General features: G+C 37.6%; 1 protein-coding gene across 1 annotated transcript in view; it reads right to left on the bottom strand.

Annotated features, from left to right (window-relative positions):
• Positions 1 to 21,298, bottom strand: part of QSOX1 (quiescin sulfhydryl oxidase 1) — a 60,380-nt gene that overhangs the window by 25,015 nt on the left and 14,067 nt on the right. The window contains exons 2-6 of the mRNA XM_034409686.3: positions 17,873 to 17,973; positions 15,033 to 15,081; positions 13,046 to 13,148; positions 8,413 to 8,503; positions 1,705 to 1,850 (exon numbers count right to left, since the gene is read on the bottom strand). Coding sequence (XP_034265577.2) covers positions 1,705 to 1,850; positions 8,413 to 8,503; positions 13,046 to 13,148; positions 15,033 to 15,081; positions 17,873 to 17,973 — 490 coding nt within the window. The remainder of the gene's footprint in view (positions 1 to 1,704; positions 1,851 to 8,412; positions 8,504 to 13,045; positions 13,149 to 15,032; positions 15,082 to 17,872; positions 17,974 to 21,298) is intronic.

Genomic DNA, 21,298 nt, shown 5'->3' on the forward strand with positions numbered 1-21,298 from the left:
CCAACTTTTTATTTATTTATTTACTTTTAAAAGCATTTTTTCTACAACCTCTTCGGCTGAAGGGGTTGTAAAAAATGCTTTTAAAAAGCTCTGACGATCCTAGCTGAGTTGCCTGATCGCCAGAGGCTTTTGTTTTCTTTTAAAAGCATTTTTTTTTTGCTTTTAAAAGAAAAAAAAAGCCTCTGACCATCAGACAACTCAGCTGGAATAGTCAGTGCCTTTTAAAAGCATTTTTTTTACATTTTTTAAAAAGCATTTTTTTAAAAGCATTTTTTCAGCCGAAGAGATTATAGAAAAAATGCTTTTAAAAGGCTCTGATGATCCCAGCTGAGCTGTGCAATCATCAGAGGCTTTTTTTTTTTTTACTTTTAAAAGCATTTTTCCGGCAGAAGAAAAAATGCTTTTAAAAGTAAAAAAAAAGCCTCTGATGATTGTGTGGCTCAGCTGGGCATGGGGGGGCGGGAAACAGAGATTTTTGCTACCGGTTCTCCGAACCACCCTCCGTCATCGCTACCGGATCAGGCGATCCGGTCCAAACCGGGAGCATTTCACCCGAGTCATACCCTAAACTTACCTTAACCATTCATCATATGGTTTAGCCTCCAGACCCTTTATCATCTTTACTGCTCTTCTCTACACTTTTTCTAGTATCTTAGCATTTTTTTTTTCTATTGTGGCTATCAGAACTTGACACAGTATTCCAAGTATAGCCTCACTAGTGCAATATAGAGCGGTATTATCATTTCTCGTGATCTTGATGCTATCCCTATTGATGCAGTCTAGGAATGTATTTATTTTTTTGACAACTGCAGCACACTGCTGGCTCATACTTAAGTGGTGGTCCACTAGGACACCTCATTCTCTCTGTTGCTATTGTTGAGCCAGGTGCTACCAGTACCTATTCTATAGCCATGCATTTGGTTTTTCCTGACTAAATGCAGGATTTTACCGTGTTTCCCTGAAAATAAGACCATGACTTATATTTTTTTAAACCCCAAAATAAGCGCTTGGCCTTATTTTCGGGGAGGTCTTATTATTTTGGGGCACGTGGAGCAAGATGCGGCTCCTCTTGCCATCTTACCTGATTTCCAGCTCTGCGTTTAAATATTTTCAGGGAGGGCTTATTTTCGGGGGGGGACGCTTATTTTAGCGCATGCGCTCTAAAGCCCGATTGGGCTTATTATCAGGGGATGTCTTACTTTTGGGGAAACAGGGTATTTTTCAAACCACTGAACCACATCTTATTGGATAGGACCTATTCCTGTAGCCTGTCAAGATCCTTCTGATTCTTGAATATATCTTCCAAAATCTGAGCAATTCCCCCATTTTTGGTGTCATCTGTAAAATTTATAAGCTCCCCTTCTAAAGAATAAAAGAAATTCTAAGAATAAAAGAAAATAAAAATAAATTCTAAAAAATATCCCTCACACAGGAACTGGTCCAAGAATCCCAAAAATATAAATATTCTGCAAATTTCTTACATGAATAATTATGAAACAAAATTTAAAAATAGACACTCAATTTTTCTAACATATTTAAAAGAAATTATGAATTGGATAGAAAGTCCTCACAAAAAATTATCTGAGATGCCACAGGAACCTAAATTCTTGGACTCAAGGAGAATGACAGAGAATTTATGCATTTTAGCAACAGTACTAGATAAAACAGAAAAGGGAGGCTTCTATGACTATGATAACATCTCACCCAGGGATGCTTCTGCAAGAACCATTATTGGTCACAAGGAGGCCAGATGGAAAGGTAGTGACGTTGAACTGCTTCACTAGCTCTTCATTGCTCTGCAGGATTCGCCTTACTGCAATATTCTCAAATTGAAACATATCCAGTGCTACCTAAAAGCAAACAAGGCATGAGTCAATATTGCTAAGCTGGATGCAAGAAATTACCTTCTTCCTCCTCTATTCAAAAATTTAATCTTCTGAAAGACTCTCTTGCAGCTCTCACTCATTCTCATGATCCACTACCAATGAAATCTTGCTGATCCTTTTCAGGCTATTCACATCTAAACAGTGTCACGTTGCATATTTGTGGATGAATCAGAGGTGTATGCATTCTTTGGAACGTTCCATTATTATTTCTTTAGCAATGATATATCCATTGCCAAAGTCTCCCTTGAATACCTTGAACTGGAAAAGCGGTAGGTAATACTATTACATACAGTATACGCAGCGTAATATTACACAATTAAAGATTCTTAGGGTAATCTTTGTGTTTATATTTATAACAGGCAGTAGGTACAACCTATTATTTCTTTTAAGACTTGTGGCAATTAACTACTTTCTTTGTTTCCTCTCTTATCCCAAAGTTCACTGAAGGGAATAAAGCAGTCAGAGGTACTCAATAGGCCAGGAATAGGAAACTCAGAAGAGAAAGAAACAAAGAACTGAGAATAACAAACATCTTTTTTTCAGTGTGCAAACATATCTATAAAAATAGTTTATTTCTCCCCTCTTTTATGCAGGAATTCCTTTATACTGATTTGCATCAGACAGCATCATCAATTTAAAGCCAAACACTATAACTTTACCTTCAGATGTTAGGTCAGGGTTACAGCACAATAATGGTCATGATACACATAAGATTTTACTATCACTTTTGGTGAGCAACTTGGGGTCCTGATCTGTGGGAAAAGCATTCTGAATAGTACAGTGCCTCCACTGCCAAAACTGAATCTGGTAGAAGTCTTTCTGTTCAGACTTTGAGAGGTAAATAGGTATAGAAAACCAGAGGGTACATAAAAACAGGGCAACATACTGGCTTGTCCATTAGTCAGTTCCCACTTCTCTTTCCAGGAACAAATGATTCTTCCATCTTTAGAAAAACTGGCAGCTAAAAAGAGACATTGGGAGGGAAATAACTAAAATGCTTGGAGCTGAAATCAGCAGCTGCTCATCCATACTTTTTCATGCATGGAGAAATCTTCTGTGATGCCACCACATGTCAGTGTTGCTAGAATCAGAATTTACATCCTTTCACATGTACATTAGGTTTTAAATTAAAGATCTTTTTGATGTTCCCTGCTTAATTTGAAATCAGAAGTTCACGCTTAGTCTGTCAAAAAAGATTAAAAGAAAAGTCTGGGCAAAATCACAAAATCCTATTGTCAGTGTTATCCATGTTTACTTTAACTGGAAATACAGTTTATAAAAAGAGATTATATTCTAATTTACCATACAAATGTAACTGTTGTGGAGAAACAAAAGGGATGTCCCTGTCACCTTGAATGAAAAAAGCTAACCAGCAGAAGTATTATCCTGGTTTCCTCCTTTCATTGGATTCTACTGTGGGTTGTGGGGGCGGATTATGTAAAAGAAATTCTTTCGCAGGAGATTAATCAATTGGAAGTTAAATATTATTTTGTTTAGTTGTATTGAGAAAACATGTTCTGTGAACTATACCATTTGCTTCCTTCAATTTAACCTTGTCAAGAGATGATATCTGGGCACATATGCATAGCAGTTATTTTTAATAAAATAAGCACCAGCCAGGGAAAAGGAAGCACCCCAAAGCTGTAAAACAAACATCTCCTGAACAACTCAGAAATATTAACTTGACCTAACACAGGACAAATAGAAGATAATGTATGTAGTTCAAGGCGAAACGGTGGAGTCCTTGGAGCTCTCTGAGCTTGGTTGTTTGCTTGCAGACATTTCAGTAGCTAACTAGATAAAATAATTAGTGCTAGTGAGTGTGAGCTTTCTTCCCTATATTTATTAGTATTGGGGGAGTGAGGGGCAAAGGTTCTGCTTAGTAGGCCTTCGGGCTATTCAATAAACTATACTGCTTAGTAGTTCCTTGATTAGGGTACTGTTTTTTGCGTGATTATTTGCCTGGTGTTAATCCCTGCTTATTTGGGAGCAGGCTGCTGGAGAGGAAGTGCTCTGCTCTTTTTATTTCCTTTTTTTACTTCCTTTTTTATTTTATTTTTATTGAAAAGTTTTAAAAATTTTTACACATATTTTCCCCTCCCTCCTCTCCCTTCCTGCCCCAACCCCCCCACCCCCAGACTTCCCAGAGCCAATACAGGGTATAGCATTTAACAAACATAAAAAAAAACATAAGCTAACTATCTATAGATTTATTTCCCTCTTACACTTTAACTCCCCTTGTTCATATCTAAATATAACTATTTAAACCAATTATTGCTTGAAAATAATCAATCCACCTTCGTTCTTGTCCATTCTTCAATAATAAGCAAGTCTTCTTTCTTCCAGTATTACACAATCAGAGCCCAGTTACAATTAACCATCACATCTCCAACCCTTACATATATTAACACATTAACAAAATATTTTAACCAATCTCAAATAAAGTATATTGTAAAAATCTTATTTTTACTTTTTACCCCATAAACTTATATTAATTCTTCCTGGAAACATTCCTCACTTAATAGCTTTCCATAAACTTATTCATCTTATTCTCTACAAATCCACTACGTATAATCAAATACCATCTTCACTATTTAATATCTATAAAAAATATTGTAAAAACCTTCCCTCAATCCTTGCACCATTTAACCCACAAGTTTATATTTATTCTTCAACAAAACATTCTTTAATATAACATTAATGTAATTTAAAACAAAGTATAAAGGTTTAAATAATATCCTTCTTCTGACCCATAAACTTATATTAAATGATCTACACTGTCCATAACTTTTACATCCACAATATTTTTCTTTTAACCCATCAGCTTATATAAATTCTTCAACAAAGCATTCCTTGAAATATACTTCAAGACAAAAGTGAAAGTTTGGTCAGTGGCCCATAACAATTCAAACATAACATTACTTAATATAGTTAAAAGTTAATATAACTTTTCAAAACAAATCATGTCCCTAAATATAAGTAAATCATTCATTTTCACTATAATATAACTTTTCAAAACAAATCATATCCCTAAATACAGGTATAATCATTCATTTTCACTATTACTATCCTCCCCAACAAGGAGGGTTATAATTTTTCCATCTCCATTTTTTCCTGACTTTTTTGCGAACCTTCTTCTTCAGTCTTATTCCTCTGCCTTCTTTTATTTTTATAAGTTCTTGAATTTTCAACTGAAGTTGCTGTACCTTACAATCTTGTTCTCTTTGCGAAGTAATTCCCTTCAGTAATCACACCTCTTTAACTACGATTGAGAGTCCATTTTTGTAAAAAAGTTGTAGAGTTCCACTTCGAATCCTCCTTCTTATATTAAAAATCCCAACGCCTCCTGACAATTTTCCAGTTGACTGTATCAAGGCCTCTGGAGAAATCTCTCTCAGTATTTCCTGGTTACACTCCTTCAAACCTCTCAACCTTTCCTTCTTAATTTGAAAAACATCTATTCTGTTTTCCAAAGGCACATTAAACTGGGTTGTTTCTCCCATCTCTTCATTCAGCAGCTCACTATTATTTGGCATCTGAAATACCGATACAATATCTTCACTTGTATCTTTGTTGCAAATTTGAGTAACATCCTTCTTGAAAAACCCTTCCATTCTTTCCACTAACGCAGAGGTATATGATTCTAAAATTTCTTTAAGGAGATCCACAGTCACTATTTGTGTATTTACTGATGTATATAATGGTAAGCCTTCATCACTTTCAAAAAAGCCAACCATTTTTTTTCTTCCCAATAAAACTTTCACTTTATACTTTTCCAGCAACTAAATCAATTATTCCAATCCTTAAGTGGTACAAGTCTTTTTTTTAGAAATAGTTTTAAGTCCTTCTCCTTTTAAGATAAAATCCTCTTCTTTTAAACAGGGGCTTTCAACACAACATAATACTTTGTATCTAACTTTCACTTCTTCACGCCCCATTAGAGTCAAACGCCATCTTAGTTTCCCTTTCTCCCATAGAAATTCAGAGGGAAGTGATAGACTTTTTGGAGTTAAAGTTTAGTACTTGCAGTTTTAGTTTCTCCTGTATTTGCTCTGCCAGCTTTCAAGTCCAAAATCTTTTTTTTAAATTGAGTTGCTGGGGTGGTCACGGCGTCTAGTTTTGTTTGAAGCAGAAACATCCCGGGTCCGGAGCAATGACGGGCTTTCGGGGTGCTCTCACCCTTTAAGTCCCAGATTTAAAAAGAAACCTGGGGCTCTTGGGGAGTTCTACCCACACCCGTCGGCTCTCTTTCTCCCCTTCTCCCAGGGGGAAAGTTTTCAAGCCACTAGACAGTCGATTTTTGCTGTTCTAGCGGCTCTAACGGAATCCCGGGGCTGGGCTCACAAAGGAGTGTCTTTCGGCGCCGGCGGAGCCACCGGAAGTCTGGTCTTTTTATTTCCTTATTAGCATTTTTATGGTCTCTTTTGAATGATGTGTAAACAGTGGAGGGCTTCAAAAATTTTAGCAAAGAGTTCTCTGCCCAGTTGCTGGGTAGGGTGGCCATGGTGGGCATGGCCTAGTTGGCCTCCTACACCACTAGGGGGGGCATTTTTTCCCTCCATGGGCTCTGGAGGCTTTCCTCGAGCCACTGGGAGGGCAAAAACGGGCTCCCCGGGCTGCAGAGGCTCTAGAGGCCAGAAATGGGCCCGTTTCCGGCCTTCCTGAACTTTCGGTAGGCCCATTTTTTGCCGTCCCCAAGGCTCCATACATGTCCTGTACTTACCTGCATCCAAAACGGGCCGCATGGGGACTCCTGGGAGGGGCAGGGCGGGTTGAGCAGGGCGGGGAGGGGCCAGCCAGGAGTGGGATTTGGGACTGCACAGAATCTTAGCTAGAGGTTCTCTTGAACCCCTGCGAACCCTCAGCAGCCCACCCATGTGTGTAAATGAATGGTGTGTAAAAACTACCAAGGAGAAAATCACACCCCCACTAATGCTGGCAGGCAAGCTACTGCATATAAACAGGGAGCAAACTCCACATTCACTAGCACTGATATTACCTAGTCAGGTACAGTAATGAAACATCTGCAAGCAACAATCAAACTCAGAATGCATCAAAGACTTCACAGGACAATTAACCAGTAGAGATGGGGAAATAGCCCTAGAATAGTTATTCCTGACAGTATCAGGGATTAAATTAATATGTCAAACATATTCCCACAGAGTGTTTGACCCATGTAAAATATTCCAGGAAGGAACATGAAGGAAGAGCACTTTTTATTTATTTCTACAAAAGTTACAGGTCTATAATAACATAATAATGTTTAATTAGCCTATTTATCTGTGCATCAGAGCGTGCTCTAAAAACTCACTTTGGGCAGGTTTCTTGGTCAGGTTGATTAAAGGTCATTCCAAAGTTACAGGGAATGAGCCATTAGTCACTTGACACCTGCAATGCCTTCAAGAGTGTCCTGAAATTTTAGTGCAAAATACAGCACACAGGGCGTTAATAGACACCCAATATCAAAACCTCACTGTACTTGTGTAGAAAATCCTGTAATTGGTTGTCAATTATTTCCCAGGCACAATGTAGCAGTATCTTACAAGTCTGATTGTACTATACTTCCCATCCTTATAGCCCAGTGAATCAGGTGTATTACCTGAGCCACATTAAAGATCCTCTTGCTTCCCAGGACATAGAGAAAGTTTCAGCCTTTTTTGCATAAGTAATAGCTCTTGCATATTTCTGTCAAGGTCACCTCCCTTACACTTTACCCTGTGGCACGTTCTTGCTTTGGAATTACATTCAGATTCCACTCTTTTGGCTGTGTCCTTCCTCTTTATTCAGAACTTCTCAGTTTGAATTTGATCATGATTACAAGTAGGTCTCAATTAGTGCAGCTAATGAGTCCCAAAAATGATCACATTATTTGAATTTGCACTATCCAAAGTGATATTTGTATGGATAATGTGGAAATTAGTTCCAGCTCGATGGAAATAGGCAGTGAAGTATTTTAAACAACAATTAAATATTATAATAAAGGATAAAAAGAGTATACTCTTGATTAAAATTTATGGTTAACAAAATCACAGAGTAGTTACAGAAAGCAAAATAAAAACCAAAAAAATTCTATGAGTGTTTCAATACATCCTATTTTAGTGTTGCTACAACCACATTCATGTCTTCAATTACATCAAATTTTTGCTCCAAGGTAATAACAAGTCTCTTCTTTTTTTAAATTGTACTGTTTTCTTCTGACAGATTCTTCCTTTTCTCCATTTTCCACAAAGATTAGCAGCGTCTAAAACCCCAACTGCAAGTGCACGTGTGTAAGTCTCAATTACACAAGCAATAGCCTTGCGTTAACGTGGTCACATTAAATACAACCTGGTATTAATTTGCCCTAAACCAAATATCGTAACATTTGAACGCCCACTGATAGCAATCTACCTGTATTTCAACTCTTTATTTTAATTTTATGTTAGAGGCCTCAAATGTTTTCTGTGTAGACAAGCAGGATATAAATTTAATAAACAATAATAATACTGGCTGTGATGTGTATGTTGAACAATCAATTAAGATTCACCTCTCTGCTCAAAAAGGAGTTGTCCTCATCAAATATCAGGGCCAAATAAGTCACGTTGTTCACCAGAAAGAAATCACGAAGTTCTGCCACGCTGAAAAAGAAGAAAAACATTATATATTGTTCCAGGTACAGATTAACATTTCTTCTGCAAATTTAGTTGCCCATGGCTTCCTGCTATAGGAGATCTTACCCAACCAATTTATGAGCATTTCTTCCTGAATGTAGGGAACAGCAATACATTTTTAATCTAACAGGATTTTTTATCTTATATGGGAATATAGGAATGCATATCTCCACTCTTCAAAAAATCTGGCCTATTTCTTCTTTTCCAAATACGGCAGCTACATCTTTCCTTAGCACAGATATATCAGCGATAGGGAAAAGTTTCGGCTGTTACATCTGTACTTGTTAGAGAAGAACGGGTATTACAAGTGATATAGAGCAACTATCAAAAGTGACATTCTTGTGCAAATTGTCCACCTCCACAAAATCTAGCTAGGGCTTTCATCATTGTTCCTTCATATAGCCATCCTCCCATTGTACTGGTATCGCCCCCCAGCATTCATCACCCAGTACTGACTGACAGTGTGCCCAGGCTGGCTTATCTCATTTTAAGATTATTTTTTACATTGAAATGCAAAAGCAGCATGTCCTGAAACAGGTGAGAGGCATGTTATGGAACTGGGACAGAGAACCAAGATACAGTATTATTTCTGGTGGATTTTTAACAGAAAAAACATATACAGCCAGGGCAAGGGAAGAAAGCACATCCTATCTTTGGGGGAAATCACTGTTTCTAAAAGTCCTTCCTTTGACAATTAGGAGCCTTTTCTTTTTTTCTCCTTTTGACAATCATTGATTTAATGGCAGTTTGAAATTTGCTTTTGCTTGCTTTTATTTAATCCAACCTAGTTATTTGACACAACTAATGTAGCAAACCCTTTTGCATTATTACTCTTTTGCATTTTAGTATTTAGTGACTATGGGCCTCACAGTTTAAGGATTGATATTATAGTATAGTTAAGCCATGTCTAACTGAGAGATTGGATGCCAAATTATGATTTTAATATAGATTTTATCTGTTATTTATCACTTTATTCTAGACTTTTTAACGATATTCTTTTTAGTGTTTTTATTTGTTCTGGTGTCTGGTCTTTGACTATAATAAACTTAATTTGATTTCATTTGACAAGATAATCATTGATTTAATGACAGTTTGAAGTTTGTTTTGTTTGCTTTTATTTGTTTGCATCCTGCCTTTTATTAGTTTAGTAATAAGTCAAGGAGGTGAATACATCCAATATACTTTCTTTCTATTTCCACACAGCAACCACCCTGTGAGGTTGTGTTGAGCTGGGAGAGAATGATTGGCCCAAAGTCACCCAGATGACTTTCATGCAGTGGTGAAATGTAAAATTTGTTACTACCGGTTCTGTGGGTGTGGCTTGGTGGTGGTGGTGGGGGTAATATGACTGAGTGGGCGGGTGTGGCCAACTTTTTTTTTTTTTTACTTTTAAAAGCATTTTTTCTACAACCTCTTCGGCTGAAGAGGTTGTAAAAAAATGCTTTTAAAAGCCTCTGAAGATCCCAGCTGACTTGCCTGATCAGCAGAGGCTTTTCTTTTTTTAAAAAAGCCTCTGACCATCCCAGCTGACTTACCTGATCAGAAGACGCTTTGTTTTTACTTTTAAAAGCATTTTTTCCGCCGAAGAGATTGTAGAAAAAATGCTTTTAAAAATAAAATAAAAAGCCTCTGATGATTGCACGGCTCATCTGGGCATGGGGGCGGGGAGGGATTTTTGTTACCGGTTCTCCAAGCCACCCACCGCCATCACTACCAGATTGGGCGATCCGGTCCAAACCGGGAGCATTTCACCCCTGAGTCATACCCTAAACTTACCTTAACCATTCATCATATGGTTTAGCCTCCAGACCCTAACAATGGGAATTGAATTCATGGTCTCCGGCTTTCCTGTCCTCTTAGTTATAATCATTGCACCACCACTGCAGTCATCTGCAGTCATCTTATCACAATTCAGGCACATTGCAACTGGCTTGATTGTTTTTTTTGACAGTTGAAGTGTTTTGTGGTCACATGGTCTCAATTTGCAATCTTTCCAGCTGGCTTCCAACAAGCAAAAGTTAATTGGAAAAGCCGGGTTCTCCTAGCAACTGCGTGATTCACTTAATGGCTATGTGATTTGCTTAATGTGGCGATTTGCTTAATGTAAAAATGGTAATAAAATTGGGTCCGGTCAATATTACTCACTTAATGGCCATATTGCTTAGTGACCAAAATTTCTGTTTCAATTGTAGTCATAAGTAGAGGACTATCTGTAATGTTTTCCTAGAGGATAGAATAATGTTTTTTCATACATAATCAAGAAACAGAAAACCACAGGAAATACTCAAACTCTACTTTATAACATAAGAAGTTTGATAGGTGTGTAGAAGTCTCACGGTGATTTAAAAAAAATGATTCAGTAAATGAGCAGTTGTTACAACACGTATTCAAATACTATAAGCTATAACTTGTCTTTCAAATGTTTCTATAAGCACTGTTCTAACAACTATGCATCATTTACTGAGTCATTGTTTATAAACTTTATAAAATGAATACTATGTAATATTCTAAATATGTGAGCTGATGGTTATCTCCAAAACGTACCAAACACCAAATAATGAAATGTCAGTTCCGCTAATCACTCAATTCCTTACAAGAGAATATGAGTGTATTATGAATGGATATTTCTGCCCACAAAATAAAACCAGAAATTACAAATATAATTAGACTATTAATTGTCAGAGAAGGATAAAATTACAGAATCTTTGAATGGAAACTCACTCCTTTCTTCATTCCTGGAGCTTAACACAATGCAGAAACCATCCCTGACGATGAAATACTCAATTTACTTAAGAACATATTGGTTGGGAAAGATGGACATTTTAATTTAACATATTGAGGAGGGAGGTGCCAGTCTGAGGAAAGCTAAATTATACAATTCTGCACAAGCAAACATGCCATTCGGGTAGGCCACAGAATGTTGCCCCAAGTGTGGGTTCTATATAACTAATTGAGTAACCAGTTACAGAGGGGCAATTGACTACCCATTGTTGACAAGGCTTTTGAAGTTAAAGGCACACTTGTTTTATTTTATGAGACTATGGCTGTTCTCCCAAGCCCGGGGCTAGGGAGGCTAGTGCCTCCTTTCCTGAATATTAGTCACTGGTAAGATGGTTTGGGGTTTGCCATTTGTTCTTCCTTTCTTTTTTTTTCTCTTGGAGCCTGGTTTTATGGTCTGTTTCTATTGTCTGTTTCTATGATATTTTTTTATATTGTTTCACGTATTGTGAGCCACCCAGAGTCATTTAGAATCAGGCAGATCAAATTGAATAAAGATTTTATCAAAGGCAATTATAACTTGGCTTGCAGAAGTAAGGCATAATCTCCATTGTAAAACAAGCAACATTACAATATTCTTCCTACTTCCTTCACGAGGCAGAGAAGAATCTGGGTTGACACAATCAGAGGCATTTTGGTAATCAGTGAAAAACATATTGACCTCTTTTTGGAATTCTTTGGCATTCTCAATTACCCAAAATGTCTTGGGTTGCTTGGCCTTTTCTAAAGTCACCTTAAACATCTGACACACCCCTTTCTTTCCAATTAGGGCTCTGATCTGTGTGGGATGATTTATTTTGGTAGCATGTGAGATTAAGGCTATTGTGTGATAGTTCACACACTCTTAAGTCTCCTTTCTTTGGTCTCGATACTAGATCTTTTCAATCTAGTAACCATTATGTCCATATTTGCTCCCATAACTTGGTTAAAATCTTTACTGATTCGCAATATTTCTATAAATATTGCATCAATTCCTGTAGCTTTCTGACTTGATAATAACTGTGATCTAAGATCATCTTCTACTACTATTCAAAAACTAAGTCAACGTAAAAATATTAGAAACCTTCCAGAAAACAGAAACAACTAATATCTATTTTTAAAATATTTTTCTACAACTGTTAGAAATTATTTTATCAAGACCAACAATCACATAATTGATAATGTACTTTCAATCCATGCAACATAGTACAAGCTGATTTTAATTAAAGATATACATTGTTCTCATTTTTTATGTTCTATTTTATTTATTAAATTTATATGCCATCCATGCCACTGCCAAGTGACATTATAGCTGAATTTAAAATGGTTTGCTGGCCCAAGCAAATTATCCATGCTGATTTTTCAACATGGAAAGTGTGTATATATTTTAAGAGATAATACTCAGCAGTACAAATCACAAACCAATTATATCTGTTCACATTGATTCACTGTAGTCCCAGTCTCTACTTTCTTTTCTCTTTCTCTGTTATCCTTCTCATAAATGATTTTAGATTACAATCTCCTTTGGTGCAGGGATCTGATACCTTCAGTCTGCTAAATGTGTAGGACAGCACGATCCTATATTATTAGATTGTTGTAATGGAACACTTTTAATATCTAATGCAATTTAAATGCTCAGTTTTCAGAGTCCAAAGCCCTTTTACCTATTCTGTTGAGTTGAAGGAAAAATGAGTAGCATGCATACTGATGCTTAAAAGGGATACTTTGTCTTGCAATCTCCTTTCAAATTACCTTGTCGGATGCAAAGGTGGGCTGGGAGAAGGCCACATATCTCCATGACTCTCCATTAAAGTGATTATGGTCTTTCTTAGAGACTCAATGGTTTTTTCATAATCTGTACAGGAAAAAAAGTTTATCATTGTGAAATTCCGGTCAACCAGTATGATTAGGTCAAGATAATTCAAGATAATTCAGGTTACCCCAGAAGATATCATGCATGAGAAAAGTCCCAGCAGCTTCTACCACCTGATTACTGGGAACTATTGCCGACACAATAGTTAAGCCAATGGCTTAAGTACAAGGATTCCTTTTTTTCTGATTAGTCTATCATCTTTATGCACGTAGAGAGAGTATGCAGGAAATGATCACATCATGCAAATAACTTTTATAGATTTTACAAGGTCAAACCTCTAAACATGGAACAACAGGAACTGAGCCATTTTTTCCTCCCCAAATACTTACAGGAAGGTGAATTCCAGTCACCTGTAGCTCATTTGTCCCAGCAAATCTCTATATACTTGCTGTACCCCCATAAAGTTCAATTTTCAGTTGAGAATTGAGGGACAAAAATAAATGTGAAAAACTGAATCTAGCCACTCAAATGTAACCCTTCTGCCAAGGAGCCACTCCCAACTTAGTTCTTACATGGCTCATTCCAGAGTACAGTACTTCAAATTCAAACTTTTATTGTCAGAGTACAACAGAGTACAATGAGATTGGCTGAGCCTCCCTTCGTGCAATCCCCCAACCTAATACAACTCACAGTGAAAGACAGTAAAAGAAAAATCCCTAACCCAGTGAATCCTACTAACAAATACACAATCCTACTGCACCATGTGAATTTATTGCACATCTCACCAGCCCCGCAAGTCAATTGTACTATGTTGTTATAAAGTTATTTTCCATTCAGAAGCCTGACAGCCCACGGATAAAAACTGTTCTTCAGCCTATTTGTGCGGTTGCCTATGCTTCTATATCTCTTTCCCGATGGCAGGAGAATAAAGAAGCGCTGACCAGGGTGTGAGTGGTCCCTGAGGATTTTCCTCAACTTCCTGAAGGGGGATTCCCTCTACAGAGTCTGAGTAATTCTCTTAATTTAATTTAATTTAATTTAATTTAATTAATTCAATTTATATGCCGTCCCTCTCCGAAGACTCAGGGCAGCTTGAGCAAGAACTTCACAAATGTTGCCTAACAAGTATCGTCAATAAAGAAAGAATAATTGTTTGATCCTCCTACAGTTCAAGAAGCTGCGGCAATCTTCATGCAGCAAAGCATTAGCACTTTCCACTTTGCTTTTAGATTTTGCTTCTTCTTTTGGGACTTTCTTTTGATTCTATGATATCCCTTCCCCACTACACTATGGCATGTCCATATTGCAGCCTAATGAACATGCTGAGAATTCTTTGTTACAGATTCTTAAGTTTCTTCCAAGAGAAACACTTTTTGGTTATCCCTAGAAACAGGAAGCTGCTATTAGATAAATATTTAGGTTCTAAATAAGTCTTCATCCAGGTAAGCAGAAAATAAGCTAGCGCTCACAGAGTTTATTTAGAAACGTAAAACCAAACCACAACTGGTTGTAGTTTAATTTTTTTCAAAGCAAAAAGAAAGCAAAGTGTTATTCTGAACAATGTTAAGCCTTAGATTAATACACAAGAGAAAGTCAAGCCATATGTTCTTTTCTAAATAAGTTAATCAGGTTCTGATTTACCCATAACCCATATTATTTATCTGGATATAGAATTTTGGCGCCCCAAAGTGGAAGTCCCAATTTGCTGATTTGAGAAGGTCAGAAATATCTTTCAGGCCTTGCCCAAATGAAATATGTAACAGAGATACAGGAAAGGAATGAGAGGTCTCAAAGAAACTGCATAAAAATAATAGTCATATTACATGGTGGATCATCTCTCTCTTTGATAAGCATGACTTTCTTTGGTGATAGAAAGAGACAATTTATTTAGCTGTCACTTTACTGGCAGCTGCATATGGTACATACTGTTGAGTTGTATGCCATCCTCAGGTTTTTGGGAGGACTTCTTGAAAAACTGGAAAGAAATAAGCCACATTGTTAGATTTTGCTTTTAAAAATTGCTTTTGTAGTATGTTAAGCAACACAATTGCCTAGTTGTAATCTGAAGTTCTCACCCATCAGCCTACAAGCTGGGAGAGAAGTATATAGATGGAAGAAAATTACCAGGATAGTTTTTTGCTGATATTTTTCCTTTCTGTTCACTTTTGGAAGATCTGAAAAACTAGATTAGGAACAGATCATCATGAAGAAAATATTCCTATGGTGTCACTAAAAATCAACACCAACTTGATGGCATATTATCAGTTAATCAATGATTCAACCTATCCATATCTTTCTGTTAAAAACTGTCTTTTTGTTAAACTATTGTATATATAATACTTTGCTTTAAAAATCCCTGTGAATTCTTATTTTAAAAATAAATTAAAATTAAAATGCCTCTTTAAATTCTACTAAATTCTGTTCTGGGATTCTGTCAGTCCAAAGCAACACACAAAGAATTCAGGTTCAAGAAATTCTACCTATAATACAGATTCTCCCCAGACTGCTTGTCTTCCTCTGGGAACAGAGAGATAAGATTGCATTGGGGGGGGGGCAATTACATTCCCTTAGTGCAGATATCATATCTGAGCATGAGGATGTGATTCTTGTTTGTGTGCTGAGGTGTACTTATTGTTTTTGCCCCATTTTACATCCCCCCCCAAAATATATTTATCCCTTATTTGAAATAAAACTGCAAATTAAGTTTCTAATTATTCCATGGGAAAAATTCATCCCTATGCTGCCAGTGGCACTGGATAGGGCAAAGCAACAGAACTGAATTACCAAGTAAATATGCCTTCCCTTTCCTACGCTGATTCTTTTGGAAAGATTTATGGCATGTTCTGCCAACTGTGTACTTTCCACCTGATCAAATGTACACAAATCAAGAGCTTGTGTAATGACCAGGCTTTAGAGATTTAACAAAGCACAAGGAAAAGGAAGCAGAAAATGCCACATCAGCTTATAACAAAAACTGACCGTAAACCCAGGAAAGAGAGGGAAGGAACAAGGCTTATATATGTAAATAGGAAACTTAATGTTTAGAATAGAATAGAATAGAATAGAATAGAATAGAATAGAATAGAATAGAATAGAATAGAATAGAATAGAATAACAGAGTTGGAAGGGACCTTGGAGGTCTTCTAGTCCAACCCCCTGTTTAGGCAGGAAACCCTACACCACTTCAGACAAATGGTTATCCAACATCTTCTTAAAAACTTCCAGTGTTGGAGCATTCACAACTTCTGGAGGCAAGTTGTTCCATTGATTAATTGTTCTAACTGTCAGGAAATTTCTCCTTAGTTCTAAGTTGCTTCTCTCCTTGATTAGTTTCTATCTGTTGCTTCTTGTCCTACCCTCAGGTGCTTTGGAGAATAGCTTGACTCCCTCTTCTTTGTGGCAGCCCCTAAGATATTGTCTCCCCAGTCCTTCTTTTCATCAAACTAGCCATATCCAATTAGAAAAGGCAAATTCCAGGAGATGGATAAAATTGCTTTTCTTCTTAAATAACTGTGCAGTGAGGATTAATTCAGATCCAGGATCATAATTCCTAAGAAGAGAATTACCATCTTTGTCTATTAAAATCAGCCTCCTCTCTCCAAGATTAATTTATTTGCTTTTTCCGATGAACATTAAGCTAGTAGGATTCTGTTCTGTTTCTTTACAGTGAAGGTCCTAGCAACAAGGACTAGGTGTTATACTGTCTCATATACTTTCAGCAAAAGAAAGCTTTGACTCGGGAGAGGCAGATTTACTGAAGGGCACCCAATGATGCAGCTTCTTTGGTGCCAAGAAATAAATTTGAATCCATGGATATCTACCATCACCATATATCATTCCTTTACACTGAATCTCAGAAGTACGCACTGGCTCCAACCAACTAACCAACCAACCAACAATATGAAAGTAACCTAATACAAATTGTATCTAATCCATAAAATCCATAGTGTACAGTAAACTCCCACACTCCAAACTGATGGCTATCTCAATTTCCAACCCAACCACTCATCCTTACAGGCTACATCCATTGTCCAGTTTGCTGGAGGCTTGGCTTCAAGGTGCAAACAAATTGCAAAAAAATCACCTACACCCACAAACTGTTTGTGAAAGAGGTGGCACCTGAAACCTGGCTGGGCAAGGGCAACAAAGTTGCTTTATTTGAAATAACTTCAGCTGAGTTTTGTATCTTTCAGCAAGATCAGCACCATTTTGGCCTACGAATTGCAAGGCAGTGGATAGGGGACTGTTTGGATTATCTTCTGCTACTTGCAATCTGAATCCATGTCTGCTTCTGGCTGTCGTAAGAGGCACATTTGCACAGTACAAATAATCTCTAACCTCTGGATAAATGGGTAGCCAAGCTTCACGACATGCAAATTAGTGAGATCATCAAAGTATATAGTGTCAATTTTTCTTTTTTTCCCACCAAAATCCAGCAAGAAATCATGTAGCACTTTTGAAGAATTTGCCATCTGAATTCAGCTGCACAACTTTCTAAAGGACACAAAAAGCAGGTTTGGGGATGCTGCAAGTTGCCCCTCCTGAGAGATCATCAGATACAAGTGCTTCTCACTTCCTTACAGAATGCGCCAGATGGTATTGTATGCCTCTCTACCAGACTTCGCTATGCTCAGCAATCTAATGCTAGTTCCAAATGGACCAAAATGAGCTAGATCAGCTACTCCTGGGATGCTGGTTTATAATTACCCAAAATCATGTTGGTTGGAGAGAACAGGAATTGTAACCCTCACTACCAGAATGTTTACCTTCACAGTAGGGTAGCTCTTTATTCCAAATTTATAACAGATGTTCTTATTGGAAAAATCTGCACAATCTATAGCTCCCAGCATCACAGCAGGTCTCCAGTCTAGAAGGAGGAAAGACAAAAAAATTCATATTTTTCCAATATGTGAAAACATATAACTGAGTGTATATAAAATGACTACATAGCCAGGAGCTGTTCCTTACTTTTTTTTTTGTTCTGTACAACATCCAAGAAGTATGACTGTTTATAAAGAGAGAGAGAGGAAAAAAATAGTTTTTTTCAACTTGCAGCCGAGATTTGCTGATCCTCCCTGACATCAAGGGAGATGCAAGCAGAAAAATCTCTGGCGATTAACTATTAACTCTAGCCTTTCAAATTGAGTAATTCATATTTTGGCAGTAAAGCCCGTAAAACTCTATATGGCCCCCAAATCGTCTTGAATCCCAATCTAATTTAGACAAAAGGCTTGGATCTTGTTTAAGAAATTACCACTAACTTAGTCATGGTGTAGTTTCCAATGGATTCTCAAATGAAAGGTACTATAAAAGCTTTTAATAAAAGGAAAAGGGTTTGCCTGGCTGAAACAGTTACAGCTGGTACAAAATGTAGCTGCAAAGACAGTTATGTGTCTTCTTTGGTTAAGGCATATGATGTCTCTGTTTCACAAGCTACATTGTTTGCCAGCACAGTTCAAGATGACCTATAAAGCCCTTCATGGCACAAGACTGGGTTATTTTAGGGACTACCTCTTCACAATCATTCCTACCCATCCCATCAGGTCCAGTAGTAAAAGCATTTTCTGGGTGCCATCTATTAGGGAATGCCATCTGGCAGGGCCCAGAATTAGAGCTTTTTTTTTTTTTTTGCTATGGGGCCTGCTGTTTGGAAGACACATTTATTAGTTCAATTTATATGCCGCCCTCCTCCAAAGACTCAGGGCGGCTTACAATGCACTTATAGCAATAGCCTTCATTCTTTACCTGCTTATTAGGGCTTTTGGCTCCCCATAAGCGGTGTTTCTACAAAGTCAGTTTATTGCCCTCACAATCCGGATCCTCAGTTTACCTACCTCGGAAGGATGGAAGGCTGAGTCAATCTTGAGCCTGGTGAGATTTGAACTCGCACTAATTGCAGGCAGCTGGCAGCTAAGTGCTACATAACAGCACTTAGTCCACTGCACCACCAAGGCTCTTGTTTCACATATTCCCACAAAGATTAGTTTGGCCCCAACATGGTTGGCCTTTTGCAATATCTTAAAAACATGATTCTATCACCAAGCCTATCAAGCCGTTCATGGCAGAGTTACTTTAGGGACCACCTCTTTACAACCTCTCCTACTCGTCCCATTAGGTCCAGCAGTAAGAGTTGACCTTTCAACTCCTAGGGAGGAGTTGAAAGGTCAACTGGCACTGGAGCTCAATGAACTCAAAGGTTTTTGACATGAAAATTGAGAAATCACAGGAAAGCTCCAAGCCACAACAGCAGGAACATACTAGGCTTTCCGTGAAATACTGTGGTTAGGAAGGAACGAAAAGGGCTATTTTGCAAAGGAAAAAGGGAGGAGATATATTGTTATAGAAACCAAACATTGCATTCAACAAGGATGTGGGAGGGTAAGGAAATGACAACTATACATCCATCACCACATAAATCATGAGACTCAACACACTTGCATCAGTTCTTATTTGCATGATGATGTCATGATGCATTTTGATGTCATTGTGGCTTTTTATGAATGTTACTGGAGCCGCGCATCACTTTTTTTCAGATGAAAGAGAAAAGCCAAAATATGAAAGACCTGGCATTACATGAAATTAAACTGAAGTATTCTGATAAATTCCTCAACGTATTTCCCTTAAGCTCCATAAAAATCCAGAAATGGATGTGAGGTATACTAGAGTTCTCAGGACAGGAATGTGGACAAAGTCAATAGCACACACCAAGGGAAGCATAAAGTAGGTTTCTACTATTCCATCATGAAAAGGGGGGAAAAAACCTAATCCAAGATGTAATAAAGTGGAACAAAAACCTTAATTGTAAGAGGCAACTGTGTTAATAGGGCTTTGGTCTTGATGCTATAATAACAATTCTGTCATATCCGTGCAGTGTTTGGTGTTTAGTTTTCTGGAAAGTTGCAGCTGAGTTTGAGCTTATCTAAGGTCAAGTAGAGAAACAGGGGGATGGCCTTGAAGGAGGAATTCAGTAATGATTATGTGAGCATGAGCTAAGGCTGGATGGAGAGAAAGGCTTTTGTATATCCTACAACAATATAACAATAAAAAAAGACTTCCTGCTCAATTCTTGTATCTTGATCTACCTTGAAAGACTGACAAGTAGACTGATGACAAAGACAGTCTTGGAAGTGCTTTAAGTTCATGAATATGTCCCAATGCTTCATGGCTGAACCAGACACCTTAGGTGCAGAGGGTGTGGAGGAAATGGAAGCAGTGGTAGTGAGCTACATGCATAAGGGAGGGAGGTTCTAGTAGAAGGTATAGGAAATGACCTTGAAAGACAGGAGGAAGAATCACTACACGGAAACAGTCAGACAAATGGGGCTGAAGCCTGGAGCAGAAACTAATTTGAGAAAAGATCTCAAGACAAGCAAGCCCTACCTAATTCACATGAAGATGTATTTTTTGGGGAGGGGAGGGGACATGTTCAGACTTGCAAGATTCTGCTACAATAACTATTATAATAAATAAATAATACAATCAATAATACAATTCTGACCTATATGGTATTGGTGTCTTAGTCTGGTCTACTTTGTAGATCGGACAGAGGCATAAAGGAAGCATCTTTGGGGAAATTGTCTGAAATCAGCCATGAATGGAAGGATTCCTTGATACAAGGGAGAAACAAGAGGAGGAATTAACTTATGCTCATGCACAGAAAACAGAACAGAGATTACCACCTAGAGCAGGGTGCCTAGTAGTTGGCAAAGAAGCTGGCTCTAACTCTTGTGTAGAAACAGTCTTGTATATACATGTTAGTTGCAGCAGTAGTAAAATTGTGGCTATTTATGGTGGTCCCCCATGAATTCTATAATCTAAAAGAAAAGTCTCTCATAATTGTCTTGGAAGCTGATAAGATTTAGTGTCCAAAAAAATTGAGGCAAAATAGTGAGAAAGCCCTGAAAAGAGAATAAAGGTAATTCTCAACTTAAAACAGGTCATTTAGTGACCGTTCAAATTTACGACATCACTGAAAAAAGTGACGTATGACCATTTTTCACAAGGACGACCATTGCAGCATCCCCAGGGTCTTATGATCAAAACTCAGCTGCTTGGCAACTCACTCATATTTATGATGATTGCAGTATCCTTTTGCGACCTTCTGAAGCGTTACTAATTGAACAACTGCAATGATTCACTTACTCAAAACTCTGGCAAGAAAGGTCGTAAAATGCGGCAAAATTCACTTAACC

Source organism: Pantherophis guttatus, chromosome 3, assembly GCF_059756535.1.
Source record: "Pantherophis guttatus breed Tessera chromosome 3, ASM5975653v1, whole genome shotgun sequence".
In the NCBI taxonomy this organism is placed as follows: domain Eukaryota; kingdom Metazoa; phylum Chordata; class Lepidosauria; order Squamata; family Colubridae; genus Pantherophis; species Pantherophis guttatus.